Below are 15,870 nucleotides of genomic sequence, written 5' to 3' on the forward strand. Positions count from 1 at the left end.
TTCAATGACCAAGGAAAATAAGAGGGGTGAGAGTGGACAGCCCTGGCGGCAACCTCTACCGACAGGAAATCTATTGGAAATTAACCGGTTCGTATTGACCGCCGCCATAGGCTGAGAATATAAGAGTTTAATCAAATTAATAAAATTACAACCTAAATTTATCTTCTCTAACACAGCAAAAAGGAAGGGCCACTCCACCCTATCAAATGCCTTTTCGGCATCAAGCGAAACAATTAAAGTAGGTTCTTTGCTAATGTGTACGTAATCTAGGATATTTAACAGTCTGCGGATGTTATCAGAGCCATATCTACCTTTTACAAACCCAGTCTGATCCGGCGAGACAATAGATGGAAGAATGGATTCAAGACGTCTAGCCATTGCTTTAGCAACAATTTTATAGTCTACGTTTAGTAAACTAATTGGACGATATGAGGAGCAGTCCAGAGGGTCTTTATCTTTTTTCAGGATAAGACTAATAACAGCAGAAGACCAAAAGTCAGGCATTGAGTTTAAATCTAAAAGATTGTTAATGGCAGGAATTAAAATTGGGTTTATGTCTTCCCAAAACTGCTTGTAAAATTCAAGTGGGAACCCATCTAGGCCCGGAGCTTTATTAGAGGGCATATTCCGAATTGCTTGCCAAATTTCTTGCTTGGTGAAGGGGGCATTTAAAATATTTTTTTCATTTTCGGAAACAGCAGGAAGAGCAATCTTACTCAAGAAATAAGATAAATCTTCTTCTGAATTACAGTTATCAGATTTATATAAAATTCTATAAAAATTTGAAAAAGTATCATTAATTATCTGTGGATCAAAAGTGACTCTGCCCTCTGGGGTCCTAACTGATTTTATAACTCTCTCTTGTTGTGCCTTTTTTAACTAATATGCAAGTAAACGACTTGGTTTATTTCCAAATTCATAGTATTTTTGCTTACTAAAAAATAATAATTTCTTAACATGCTCTGTATGATCTAAATTTAGTTTAGCCCTTGCTCTGTTCAGCTGAATCCAATTGGTCTGGTTTGGCATTTGTTTGTGCAGATTTTCCAAATTTGCTACTTCATCCTCTAATTCTCTCCTCCTCTTGGTCTTAGATTTACTCATAGAGGAGGCATAAGAAATTATATGGCCACGTAATACCGCTTTAGCTGCATCCCATTTTGTTGCTGCAGAAACCGGAGAGTTTTGGTTATCTTGCCAATAATAAGCTATTTTCTCCTTAAGTAATATACAAAAATCTGCATTATTTATGTGTGAAATATTGAATTTCCAATAATTAGATTTACGAATAGACAATTTGAGGTCAAAATCTAAGTAAACTGGACTATGATCTGATAAAACGATAGGGCCTATATGACATGACTTCACTTGGAAAATACATTCAGATGGTGCAAAAAAATAGTCCAATCTAGAATAGGAACTGTGGGGATGAGAATAGAATGTATAGTTTCTGTCTTTTGGATGTAATTCCCTCCAAATGTCTACTAGGCCTAAATCTTTACATATATGCTGCAGAGTAAAAGAGGATTTTTTACTTGTCAGGGTCTGCGGGGAGGATCTATCCAAATTGTTATTAATAATACAATTAAAATCACCACCTAAGAATCCCAGATTTGTACATAACTTGTTGAATTGTAAGACTGTATGAGATATAAAGGTGGGATTGTCAGTGTTTGGAGCATACACATTTCCAATAGTGAGGTGTACACCATAAATGTGGCCTGAAACTAGTACAAATCTACCTTCAGAATCAGATTCTACATGCTCCAGGCTGAATGGGATATTCTTGTGGATTAGAGTTGCAACACCCCTACTATTTGATGTAAAAGATGAGTAATAAATCTGACCCACCCACTCTCTTTTCAGTTTACAATGCTCTGCGTCTGACATGTGAGTTTCCTGCAACAGAGCAATGGATATACAGGCTTTTTTCAGGAATGTAAGAATTTTCTTTCTCTTTATGACATGGCCGATACCCTTCACATTCCAAGTAACTAGTTTAATGATACCCATGGAAAAAAAATAAAGGATACAATGTTAAGATGCTGATGGACAAATAAAGAATCTGGCATATAGAGGACACCGTATTTGAACAGAACAGTACCACTGATTAAACACTGAATAACCCTAAGAAAAGCCACCCCCCCAGGCCCCATCCCCAAACGATAGGGCACAAATAACACCAGAAAGTCACAAAATACAATTAACGTAAGTAACGTTAAGCCTGTTACCATACTACAACCACTGAGAAAAACAGCTCCATTAAGAGTCGCTCCTATAGCAACTATGATATGAAAACAAAATTGAGTTAACCGAACCCATATCAAATAAACAATTATTTAATTATCATATAAAAAAAATATAAATCCCAAACGTATCACTATAATATTAAATCACTTATAAAAAACGGAAAAAGGTCCTGCAGTACCAGAAGTAAACCTATATTAGGGGCAAAGATGCAATGTTCAACTAATGGATTTACATTGTGGAGAAAAAATAAATAAGAAAATCAAGTGATAATAAAAAAAAATATTAAAAAATAAAAAAGAGTTATAAAACAAAAGAAAGTAGGTGAAGAAAAAAAGGAAATTAGTGGGTTCAAAAAAATAAAGGTAATCCTCCGAAAGTTACATTATGAGTTACCCGTCCAAAGAGTCCAGAAATGATTTCGCTGAGTTCGGATCCTCAAAAAAGCGGATTTTACCCAAATGTAAGCATCTGAGCCGGGCGGGATAGGCGAATCCGCGGTATAATCCACGAGAGACCATGATTTTGACAACTGGGTTGAACTCGCGACGCTTCTGCAGGACACCAGCAGATAAATCTGAATAAAACCGAAGCTCTGCACCCCCGTGTGAGATCTTTTTCTTCAACGCTGCTCTCAGAACGGTTTCTTTATCCGTGAACCGCAAAAACCGCACCAATACACTCCTTGGATGTGAATTTGGATTATTTGGCGCAAAAGACGGAGATCTGTGAGCCCTTTCGATATCCAGTGTGAGAGATTCAGTGGGCACCTCTAACCAATTGGGGATGGAGGAGCGGAGAAACGACACGAGAGGACCGGAGCCTTCCGCTCCTTCAGGTAGACCAACTATTCTCAAATTTTTCCGACGTCCTCTGTTCTCTAGATCGTCAACTTTTGACTGGAGTTGTTCCACCTTGGTCAGCAAATTGGCAAGCTGGCCTTCAGAGACTGCTGCCGTGTCTTCGGCGGATGATATCCTACCTTCAGCCTCCGTTAGACGAGTTTCAATATTCTCGATCTTCCCGGTGAGGGTCGCAAACGAATTTTGCAGTGATGAGACGGACCCAGCAATTCCCTCCAGCCGGTTAGTTATCACATCGAGACGGGAGCCGTTGGCCTTTATTTCAGAGAGTACCAGCGCCATATCTGATTGGGCCTCGGCCGCATTGACGTTAGCGTTAGCCTCAGTTGGTGTCGATGAGTGAGTCGTCTTTTTTTTGTCCTTTTCTTTACCTTTCTGCGACCGCGTTGATCCGAAAATTGGAAATTCTTTGTCAGAAATCGGTTCAGACATGGTAGGTGATCCGTAAAAACGAGTGATTCGGAGGAAAATATGTAAAATCTTGAAAATTAGAGCGGAGCTAGAAACTCAAGCAGCCATTTCGCTCTGGGTCACGTGACCACCCCCCACATTATAAATTTTTAAACATTTGATTCACTGTTGTTAAGAATGCATCTGATAGTTTCTGTATTTTCTTTGATATACTGATTACTTTATCCATTGAAGACAGATCTGTCTCTGTCAGAAAATATCAAGTATATCTGCAGACTTTTCTCCTTGATTTGTTTAACTCAAACTTTAAGAATGTCATGGATGACATTACTCCTGTTAAGGTCAGGTAGAAGACTGGGAGACAAAAAGCACACTGGAGAAACTCAGCAGCAGTATAAATTATAAAAAGGCAGAAAAGCTAAGCGCATGTGGAGGAAGACGAAACTTGTTTAACATCTATAAAAACATTCTTCATTCTTTTAATATAGAACTACACTGTAAAACTCAAAAAGTTAAAGGAACTCAAACCATTTGAGAAAACTGATTGCAACAAACTATTTAAGTTCAAAAACTAATCCTAAGAGTACTGTGAACTTAACCCATTTTAGTAAATGGAGCAATTTGAGCACAGTAAAACCCAATAAATGCAGAGAACTCAAACCAACTGAGTACTGTAAAACCCAATAAGTTAAGGCAACTCAAACCATTTGAGGAAACCGATTGCAACAAACCCTTGGAGTTAAAAAACTAATCTATAATGTAGTAATGAGCTATTTAATTTTTACACTTAGTTCAAAACTCGTTTCAAGTAAGTAGAATTAACTTTCAGTAAATTACACAAATAAACACTCATTTCATTTGATAAAGTTGACTGTTGGGTTTTACAGTGTAGGCATTGATAGGCTGACGTTCTGTTCAAAACCTATAAACAGCAACTTAAATAACACTCGCACTCTCTTTGCAACAGTAGAGAGACTCACAAACCCTACAGAAGGATTGCCAGTAAACTTCTCTCTGAAAGCAAATGCAATGAGCTTATTCATTTCTTCACTGGTAAGATCAATAGTGTCAGAAATGCAATCAGCTTGTCAAATCCGCCAAGTGGTGCTGACGCCAGACAGGCTAAACGACAATTTAAGAAATCATGTTGTTATGTTCATTACAAACTGCTGTTGTTTGTAATAAAAAATCTGTTAAAATGTTCCTTTTAGCATGATAGGGCAAACACTATGTTACAAATAATCTAAATAAGTAATCCAAACTTTGAATTTTTTTTTTCATTTTTTTTGTGTGTAAAACATGGGTGAGATGTTCCAGGGGAACTAACTCAAAAATGATCTTGTGCCAACCTTGGAGTGATGAAGATTTATCACTAATCCAAATAAGTAAAATATTTTTTTCTGGCGGCAAAGGTTAATATATTATACAATTTCTTATTAGCTGATGAAATTAGCATAAGAAATCATTATGTGTGATATTATCTATTAATATTGAAAGAGATCATACAGATTATGAAAACATTAACCGGCAGTCTTGACTAGTATTGTGACGATACCAAATTTTGGTACCAATCGGTACTGATACTTTTAAAATGTCCATTTTCCGCTAACATTTAAGCACTGTTGAGTGTGTTTTTAAACACTGCTTATTTACCATTGTGTTCAGGTGCTCAACAAAATAACTGTGTTTGGCCGTGGAGGTTATCAGTTCGCTGTTTATCAAGTACAGGTTTTAAACACTCGAGTGTTGCACTCTGTGTTTGCACTCAGTAAACAGCGAAGTGTGGTGGACTGATGACCTTCATGGCTAATTACAATCATGGAGGTTTTTTAAATTTCAGTACCAATTGGTACCGAAATTCCACTATTGTGACAATGCTAGTCTTGATACACTCCCACATTGTTCTTCAAGATGGTGATTAACTGTTTAGAAATAGATCTCCTAAAAGTGGTAAATGCCTTTTCCAAACAAACTGCTGTTGTTAAACCTCTCTTGAAAAGAGCAACCTGGATAACACCATATTGAACAACTACAGACTGGTTTTTAATCTCAAAATTATTAAAAAAATTTTTTTAACTAGTTTAACCTTAAGCTCTAAGGCAGGGGTCGGGAACCTTTTTTCAGCAAAGAGCCATTTCTGATTTTTTTGGGCAAAAGCATTTTATTTCAAGAGCCATTGGGGATATATAAGCAACACATGATGACAAGTCCATGTATTAAGAAAGGATAATTTAGAGAATTTTTTTTCTTTTCGCCATCAACACTCTTGAATGTTGTTTGAATTTACGTGTGCAAGGCTACCATAGAAATGTAAGTTGCATACCCTTTATTGGTGTCCAATTCAAGTTAATCCACAGCACTGCACATGCGCATTGGTTGAAATGTCCTTTTATTCTTATTCATTTTGCTGTAAAAATATACTATAAAAATGTATTTTAAATTTAAATCTTCAATAGGAAACTGATTTTTAGTAACAGTTTAATTTTTCTATTGAAGGGAGACCACTGGAGAGCCACATATATTTGGTCAAAGAGCCACATGTGGCTCCCGAGCCATAGGTTCCCTACCCCTGCTCTAAGGAGATCTTTGACAATTTTCATTTGTGTATTAAAAATTTGTGTATGAAAATACTTGCCTTGCGTTGCTGTTCACTTGTGTAGTGAGACGATGGTGCCCCAGCTGCATTGGCTAAGGGGTCAGCAGATGAAGGTTGAACCATGTAAAGCTGAATTTTTACTTTCGCCTGGCGCCGCATCGCAAACCTCCACTGACTCCACCTCACAAAACAGTCGAGGCTTTTATACTTGCCGCGTTCGCGGTTGTGATATTTTTTAAAAAGACATGGGACGGTCAAAGAAACTGACCGTAAAGACAAATGGATAAACAGAGAAGTAGAAAGTTTCCACAACTACATCATATCATTAATATTGTTCAATATTTTTAAACTAATTATTTATATAATTTTTTTTAATGATTATAAGGATTTTTATAACAATTCAAGATTTTTTTTATTAAACTTTGATGTATCACTTGCTTTTGTTCACATCTCGGACAGTTTTACCTATTAAAGTTTATTATAATATTAAAGACAACAGAAAACGGTCTGCTCTATAAATATATTTTTTATATTATGGCAAGAATAAAAGTAAAAATAAAGGTACACTACCTGAAAAATACAGATGTTTTTTTTTTTAGATTTAGCTCACTCCACAATTCACACGTTATTGTCTGGCTAGTTTCTGTCCCATACTTAGGCTAAAAAAGCAATAATGGTCCAACATTCCTGACCATTATCACCAATGAAGCCCAGAAAAACAGCATTAGTATATTGTAAACCAATAGGTACACGTATTCTAATCCAGTTTTTTGACTGTAATTTCTGTAACTAATAAATTGTTTTAAATTCAAAATTGTAACACATCAGTGTAAAACCTATGAATGGTGGATGAACATATTTCTGTAATTGTGTACCTGAGTCTCCACTTTTGCCATAGACTCTTTTGGCTTTAACAAACTTATCCCTCAGGTTTTTCCAAACTTTTTAACAAAAACTTTCCTCTTTTCCCACATCTAGCCAAGAATTATTGATCATCTGGTTATTACTATAATCACGGATCATAAAGATGTCTGTACAGTTGTACCTGTTTCAGACAAAATCTCTTAAAAGTGGTTCATATTCAACTCAAATCAAATGTGGCGCCACACGAACAGTTCATTCGAGTCTAAAAAACCATGCGCTCCGCCAGCCAAAATCATGTTACAGACACCCAAAGCGAACCCCCGCAAACACAGCGATGATGTCACATTTGCCACGTGCACTCAAGTGAACTAGCGGACATGTTGAGTATAAACCAGGTTTAAGAGAAAATGCTGACCTCCAGGGCTAATGGGTTACATCACAGGTGTCAAACTCAGTTCCTGGAGGTCCGCAGCTCTGCACAGTTTTGCTCCAACTCTAATTAAATACACCTGATCAAACTGATTGAGTCCTTTAGGCTTGTTTGAAACCTACAGGTAGCTGTGGTGAAGCACTTGGAACTAAATTGTTCGTGGCCCTCCAGGAACTGAGTTTGACACTCCTGGGTTACATGATGTTGGCATCAGCGTAGTATTCTATAAGGAGTATTGTATAGTGCTGTATGGCATATTCTATATGATGTGCAATCCATCAGGTTTGGGATATTGTGATGCATGAGCTGAAAAAACAACTGATCTGGTGACTGCAGCTTTTTGCTTAAGATTCTTAATATGGGTCCTCCTGAGAGATTCTCAAGATTCACCACCTGGGCTCCAACCCATGTGATGTATTTGTCAGTTGACTTGCATGCGGTCCCAATAAAGTTCTTTGCTGAGAAAGTTACTTTTGGCCTTAAGATGCTTTGTGAACACTAATGACCTTTGTGAATACTAATTACTAACCTCTGATAAACTTCCACAATCTCTTATATAGACCAATAAACCAGAGAAAATTTGTACACATTGCCAAAGATTCTTACAGAATGACAGTAGCATATCATACATTTTGTAACATGATGTACTTTTGAGGAATATATTATGTGGCATGTATGTGAAATAAACATCAATTAATAATCTGTCTCTCGCTTTCTTTTCTAGCTGATCTTCTCAGACATATTCCTTCAGGAGGCCAATGGCCACGTCTGGCATAAGGAACACTTTTGCTGTTGGCTGTGTGGGCAAAATATCAGAGTTCAATGTGGCTGTGACAAACGGCAAACAAAATAGTTTTCAAAACAGTCAAATCCTTCAAAATATAATAAAAATTGGCATTTTATGCCAATACCAAATACATACTTTAAAAATCAACATAATTGTTTGAATAAAAACATGCAACCTTGGACACAGTATGAGAAATCTAATTTTCACAGATCTAGAACTTTTCTGAACAGCTCACCACAAAACATAGCTGACAAACAACCCCAATGACAAATAATACATGACTACCTGCCCATGCACATATAAACAGCTTTCAGTCCGTTAATTTATGAGCCATATTTTCAAAACCAAATCTATTCCTGGCATAGAAAATTAAGAGTAACTTCTGAATCTTTTTTAGACTCATACAATTTTCCAATATACAGTATGAGCCTCTATGATCATCATTTTTGCTTTACACATTTATGCGTAATGCCTATTAACATTGCACACTTATTACTCAAGGTGATACAGTGGCGCAGTAGGTAGTGCTGTTGCCTCACAGCAAGAAGGTTGCTGGTTTGAGCCTCGGCAGGGTCAATTGGCGTTTCTGTGTGGAGTTTGCATGTTCTCCCTGCATTCGCGTGGGTTTCCTCTGGGTGCTCTGGTTTCCCTCACAGTCCAAAGATATGCGGTACAGGTGAATTGAATGAACTAAATTGTCCATAGTGGATGTTTCCCAGAAATGGGTTGCAGCTGGAAGGGCATCTGCTGCATAAAACATGAGCTGGATAAGTTGGCGGTTCATTCTGCTGTGGCGACGCCTGATTAATAAAGGCACTTGGCCGAAAAGAAAATGAATGAACAAAACAACCAAGCATTTTTAGAAAAGCTTTGATAAAGCAGGCTAATTCTAAAATGAGTTTATTTGCACAGACTTACATTTTTTCTCAATTGCTAAAACACCATTTCTGAAAGCTTGCTTCATTTTCTTAAACCATTAAACACAAAACCTCATCTTCAAGTCCCATTTAAAAAACTTCTCTTGCAAAATAAAACTTTTTCCTCAAGTTTTACTGTGTTCAAAATCAAACACTGCTCTTAATTAGGGATGCACCGATACCACTTTTTTACAAACCGATACGAGTACGAGTATTTAGCAGGTCGCACACCAGAAGCGCCACTCAGCGCCATACATTTCAGAATTTTAAACATAGGTTTCTATCAGGGTACACACACCGGCGCCACAAGTCGGCGGCTGTCCGCCATGACTCAGGACACTGTTCATTTCTCTGCCGTGCCACAGAGTGCCATCTGATTAGTTTCATGTTAAATATCATGGGAATGTCCGCGTCTGGTGTGTGATACTTTTAACTATCATGTGCGCGCCGTGTCGCGGCGCTTCCGGTGTGCAACCTGCCTTTTAATCTGTGTACTCACCGATACCGAGTACCTATACCGATACTTCATAGATTTGGTTTCAATTAAGTTTATTTGTTCGTTTTTTTTTTTTTTTTTTTGCCCTTAGCAAGGATGAACACAAAAAGCTTTAACAGTAGGCTGTTCCAAGCCAAAAATATACACACATTGTTGATAACCCTGCAAATCCATAGACCTTAGCCTAGTGTACATTACCTTATAGAGTCTCTCTTGGCATTGCATATTGGGGATGAATAAAACCCTGTTATGCGTCCTGCCATTAATCTGCTGGTCAGGTAATCAAAAAGTAGGCTACTTGATGTTTAACTAAGGGTGGGTTGCAGGTAGATAAGATCAATAGTCATAAATACGCAACGCATACTCTCATTTTAAAAATCATTTGACCGTCATCTCACAATGTTCAATAATAAATAATCTTATTTTTTATTAAAACAAAAGTGATTTAGCAATGTCGCACCACTGACAAGCCAACTGCAGAGGAACAAAGCAACCTATTTTTGCACTTGATCATTATGCATTTAATGTTAAAAAATCAATAATGAATAGGCCTACAAGAGTGTATCCTATGTGTGTGTGTGTATGTGTCTTTTATCACTGAAGCTGCTCTTTTCCAAAACCGAAAGTTGCTTTGTCTGTCTGGCAATATTTCGGCTTTTAAGCGAATAAAAAGTTAGTTTAGATGAGCCAATATAAAAAAATAGCAGTAAAGTAACTGTGACGTGCGGCCACACATCGAATCGGAGGTCTGATCTCATCTCTCTCTCACTGTCTTCCAGACATTGATACGTAGACGCCAAACTGTCGCAAAACTGAGGCTGGTACCAGCTGACAGAATAGCTGAAGCCTTTGCGAAATCTGTTAAAATACAGCACTAAAATTAACAGGCATAGATGTCTTTGACCCAAGTTTATCTGTAGGATATCTGTAAAAACACAATCAGAGCCAATGTTATGTAGAAGTTGTGTAGCCTAACAATTATATTAATTCTAATAAAATTAAAACCAAAATAAACTATTCATTGCATTTTTTGTTTATTAAAAAATATATGGAAACGAAAAAAAATCAAAGGGTGTCTAGTTTGTATTAATGTGTTTTATAATAATAAAAATATGCTTAGCCTATTTAAGCTTAACAGTTATACACTGCCAATAGGCAAGCCATTCAGAAATTATTATTTTACTGTGTACTGGGTTATAATGTATATTTTACAATAAAAACTAAATGTAGCATGTCTCGCTGTCATTTAAAACATGCAATTCATAACACACCAGAGCTGTAGGCCTGTGTATGCAGTGTATAAACTTATACAGGGAGGTGTTGGCCAATAATCATACTGCGCACCAGGTTATTGAACTCCAATATCTCTGAGGGAGATTATGTTACCCGTTAGGCTATTAACTTGAGAGAATTTAAAAATAAAATGCATTTTTAAAAAGGAACAACACGCAAATCGGAAACAAATAAAACTGGTCCCGGGGAGTTCAGCACTTGTCATCTTGCCATTGCATGCTGTGTGTATCAGCGCATCTACTGCTGCTGGTGAGAGAGAGAGAGAGCGCGCGTGAGAGCTCAAAGCCGGTCTCGATAACCAAAAGCAAGATCATATCGTTATAAATATTCCATTAACGATACCTTTTGAAATATTTATACATTTCCATAAAGTGTTTATTGAGATCGTGTGATCTGTATAGGCTGTCTGATCTTTACAGAAGCTGTAAACTAACACGCGCACGGTGACCGCAGTGAAGTTCAGCTCTGACGAGGCACTTTTATTTAGCCTATAGTCTTTAGATTTTTTTTACATATAATGTTCTATTACTTAAAATTTCTTACATTTTTTCATTTATAGTTTATATATAAAATGAATAGCGTGTTAAGCTGTGATAATTATGCAAGGATCATATTTCATATTCGGTTTATTCTTCAGTAGCCTATAGATTCGTTAAGAATGTATTTTATAAACGGAATTCATAAGGACTAAGCTATTAATATATAATACATTTGGGTAATTAAAACATTAAGACATTGAAGCCAGCTAGGACAACAAATCACATCCATGTAGTGAATTACAGTTGAGTGGTATCGGTGCCTGGTATTGAACTTTCATGTCCGATATGACTACGAGTATTTTACTATAGTATTTTACACAAGGAGAAAAACTCCCCAATCGGATTCAAGAAAGGCAAGTATGGAGGGAGGTAAAAGCTTATAAACTGCCCATTGCACTTGTTCTATCACATTGTTTCTGCTATCCATGCTTAGACAATCTCTTTCCCACCTCCTATGCTCTCTGAACTGTCTTATATTTGTATGAAAAACGTAACATCAATTTTGAGTCGTTGTGTTTAATAAGTGACATCTTTTCTCTATTTGTGTTTGATTGTTGCTTCTTGTGTTTACCAGTACCGTGTTTACCATGTGCCTAGAGTGCAGCATGTGTTTTGAGAATAAGAACCTGTTTAAAATTTTGCTGAAAAGTAAGAACTGCAAATGGATTAAGGTATTGACAACAGACTGCACAATTAGCTAAGAGGTCAGGCACCTGAGAACTTTGTTCAGCCTACGAGTTTTAGTGTTTTAGCAATTGAGAAAATTTGTAATTATAGAAATATAAAAAGCACGCACATCACTTTTAACTAGATGCTCAGCCAAAACGCAAAAAGTGCTAATTATATATTTAAAAAGGTGGCAACACCAAAGCTCCAAAAATGCAAATTTATTAAATTAAAAAGGCCGACACAAAGCTTGTAACTTTCGACCACACTGTTCTTCCTCAGACAGTGTTCATCACAGTAAGATGCTCCGTTTTGTACACTTCCAGATCACATGATCTCACAACAAGTAAATGTTCTCACATGAACTCACAACAAGTAAAAAAAAAAAAAATTATAGAAAACAGAATATAACAAGGAAATACAACAAAATACTACAACAAAATATAGCTAAAAAACATTTACCCAAACAGCTAATTAAAGAATTATTTAAGAAAAGGACGAAATGCTGCGCAACTGGACCTCTAGGATCATGATGTCGCATAGCAATGACAGATGTTCAGAAATGTGAATTTTTAAAGGCCTACTCATCTTACCTACGTAACAAACCACACGGGCACAGCAACATATAGATTACGTTAGCGGTCTTCCACGAAATAGTGCCTAGATTTTTGATTTTTTTGGATGTGTAAAAATTAATGTTTTGAAGTTGCATTGTAAATAATTTCACCATTTAAAATTACCACGTGGTGTAGTATTTAAAAAATGCTGAGCAGGTTTTAGATCAACTCTTACCAACATATTCTGGATATTAGATGTTCTTTTGTGAACTAAACGAGGTGAAATTTCAAAACACTCCTTGAGGGTAGTGTAGGACTCAAATGGTCCATTGCATGTTCTGAATGATTTGAAAATTAACAAGTTTTATTTTGAATGCAAGAAGTTATAGAGTACAATTTCTGCGCAGGAGAGATGTACTACTGTATCAGCCTCTGCCCATGATACTGTCCTTCATGCTTTTTATACTGTCTCTCACACACTATCTAACCCCAACCCTATTTGACTTATATGGTGTTGTCTTGACAGTTTGACCCTTCAGCAACCAGATATTCCTCTTCCTGGTATCTGTGTATCTTCTCTTAACAGTTCACCTTTTAAGGCAGATGTTTCAGAGCACGTACACGGAGCTCATACGTCCTGTCATTCTCAGACCTTTCATCATTTTCTATGCACCCACACTCGATAACAGGATGGGCTGTTCTCTGCAACCTGCAATACTTCCCTATACTTGTGCACATAATATAGCAGTTAACCCTTTAAAGCAAAAGCCTTCATGGCTGCATTTATTAGTAAATGTTTAGCAAAATCTAATAATAAAAATTGCTATCCTTCAGTAGGATCATTTGAAATAATATGCCAGTGTTTTAATTGCACTTTATTAATGTCTTTAGTCACCGGCAAACATTTCATATAACAATTAATACGACTATCATGCTTTTTTGTTGTTTTTTTAACTAAGGTAGCATTTTGTGCAGATTGTATTCTCTACACTTTGTAAGACCGTTTTCTAAATCTGAAAATCTCTGTAATTGTTGTTAAAAATCTTTATCTTTACTGCAAATCCGACAGATACGACTAAATTGAGACATGGGTAATGAACATTTTAACGTACTGGGGTGCGTTTCCCAAATTGAGACATGGGTAATGAACATTTTAACGTACTGGGGTGCGTTTCCCAAACAACGACGTAACTCTTGGCTGAACTATCATAGTACGATGCATCGTTTGGGAAAGAACGATGTAGTGACGAGTGTTTCCCAAAACCCGTAGTTTCTCTGTCGCAGATCCATCGCTTGAACCACGTTAGTTTTAAAGTAACCACATTTTAAAGTAAAATGCCCATAATGATGCTCTAAACTGGGTGGAGTTATACTTATTTTGAGTGGAACCCCATAATTTGTGCATATTATATTGTTTTTTAAAAAGCATTTAAAAAGAATCCAATATTAGATTTGGTAAAAACATGAACTCGCTTTCCATATTAGTTACAATATATGTAAATGGCACATAGGGCATATGTTTGCTTTATTAATATTATTGAGAAGTTGAACATTACATATTCTATTCTAAAACATATCACTTACAAAAGCAAACACATATTCTAATATCATATAAATAAATAAATGAGGCTATTTATCATAAAATGAAATGTAATTTTTAATATTCATACTATATCATACTATAATAATAATATTAATGATGATTATGATGATGATGATGAGTATTATTATTATTATTATTATTATTATTATTAAGTAGGATATTGTTTCTTAATTTTTTTGAAAAGTCTACGTTTACAATTTGACACATGTATACCACTGCAGAAAGTTCTAACCAGCAGGCTCATGTCATATACAGTGCAGATACTTAATAAATAACCTCCTAAAGCATTAACGTATGCTTTTTGTTTTCACAAGCTTTGGAGACGTAACATAAATTCCGCTTTTAAATAATAGGTCACCTATAGCTTTCGCCATGAGGCTGTGTTCAAAATGACATCAATGTTTTCAAAGTGCACTGCGAAGGGAGCACAATTGTAAACATAAAGATCGCTAAAACTGAACTGTAAAAGTACTTTAAAACGCAAATTACACCTAAGAGAGATGACCTTGATGCTTTTTTATTTTAAATAATTCCAACTTTGAATGTTAGAATGTTTTTAATGAATAAGGCATAGGGGGGATAAGTGGAACACACAGGAACCATGGAACTATGTTACTAACTACAGCTCCAGAGCTGTAGTTGCGATTGCTCAAGTTTGCGACGCAGTTTGCAAATGTTCGTTGGAACGACGGATTTGGGAAACAACAAATCAACAAACTATGTTTGTAACGATGGAACTTGCGACCTTAGTTGGCTAATGATGGTTTTGTGAAACGCACCCCTGCATGGTACGAATGTCCATATAAAATTGTATTACTATCAGTGGGTTTTCGGTATAATGCTGTTTCTATTCCGATGCAGTCAAAAATACAAAAATTCATTTTGTGTTTGTGGAATTCCATAGTGAACTTCAAAGCATTAGAACTATTGTAGACATTAGAGTGAAATTCTAATAGCTTCAATTCAGTACCACTCCTTATTAAAAAGACATCATCAATATCGTTTCCTTAGAACAATGTGTTTGCAATACAAATTTAAAGCAGAATTTAAAATAAACTGATGTTCAAACTAACCACAAAATAAATTCTATAATTTGTGATGCAATATTACGGTTTGTTTTTGTATTTTTGCTTTGAATATCTAAGTTGTATAATTTATTTATGTGTATGTTTCATTTTTTCTTGTTGTGAGATAATAGGAGATCATGTGATCTGGAAGTGTTCAAAAGGAGTACCTTACTGTGATGAACACTGTCTGATGAAGAGCAGTGTGCTCGAAAGTTACAAGCTTTGTGTCAGCCTTTTTAATTGAATAAACTTGCATTTTTTTTAGCTTTGGTGTTGCCGCCTTTTTGAATATATAAATTACAGAATTGTAACTTAAGATAACACAATATTTTTTTTAGTTTCTATGAAAGTGCACTTTAGTACACTGTTCTGTCATTCTGTCATATTTGGTTTCTGAGAGCACATTATGCTGCATACATTTTTTCATGAAGCTAACAAAGCAAAAGATAGAGCATGTTAAGTTTAAATACGTGGATGGGAGTTTATAGAAGGAAGGGATATTTTTGTACAAATATTTTGTACACTAAGAAAAAA

General features: G+C 36.0%; 1 protein-coding gene across 4 annotated transcripts in view; it reads left to right on the forward strand.

The window, feature by feature from the left end:
• lmcd1 (LIM and cysteine-rich domains 1) overlaps positions 1-15,600 on the forward strand; it is a 79,748-nt gene extending 64,148 nt beyond the window's left edge. For all 4 annotated transcript variants that reach the window (XM_056447412.1, XM_056447409.1, XM_056447411.1 and 1 more), the window contains one exon: positions 8,136-15,600. In XM_056447412.1, coding sequence (XP_056303387.1) covers positions 8,136-8,264 — 129 coding nt within the window. In that variant the 3' untranslated portion in view covers positions 8,265-15,600. The remainder of the gene's footprint in view (positions 1-8,135) is intronic.
• Positions 15,601-15,870: the final 270 nt, after the last annotated feature.

The sequence above is a fragment of the Danio aesculapii genome, chromosome 22, assembly GCF_903798145.1.
Source record: "Danio aesculapii chromosome 22, fDanAes4.1, whole genome shotgun sequence".
In the NCBI taxonomy this organism is placed as follows: Eukaryota; Metazoa; Chordata; class Actinopteri; order Cypriniformes; family Danionidae; genus Danio; species Danio aesculapii.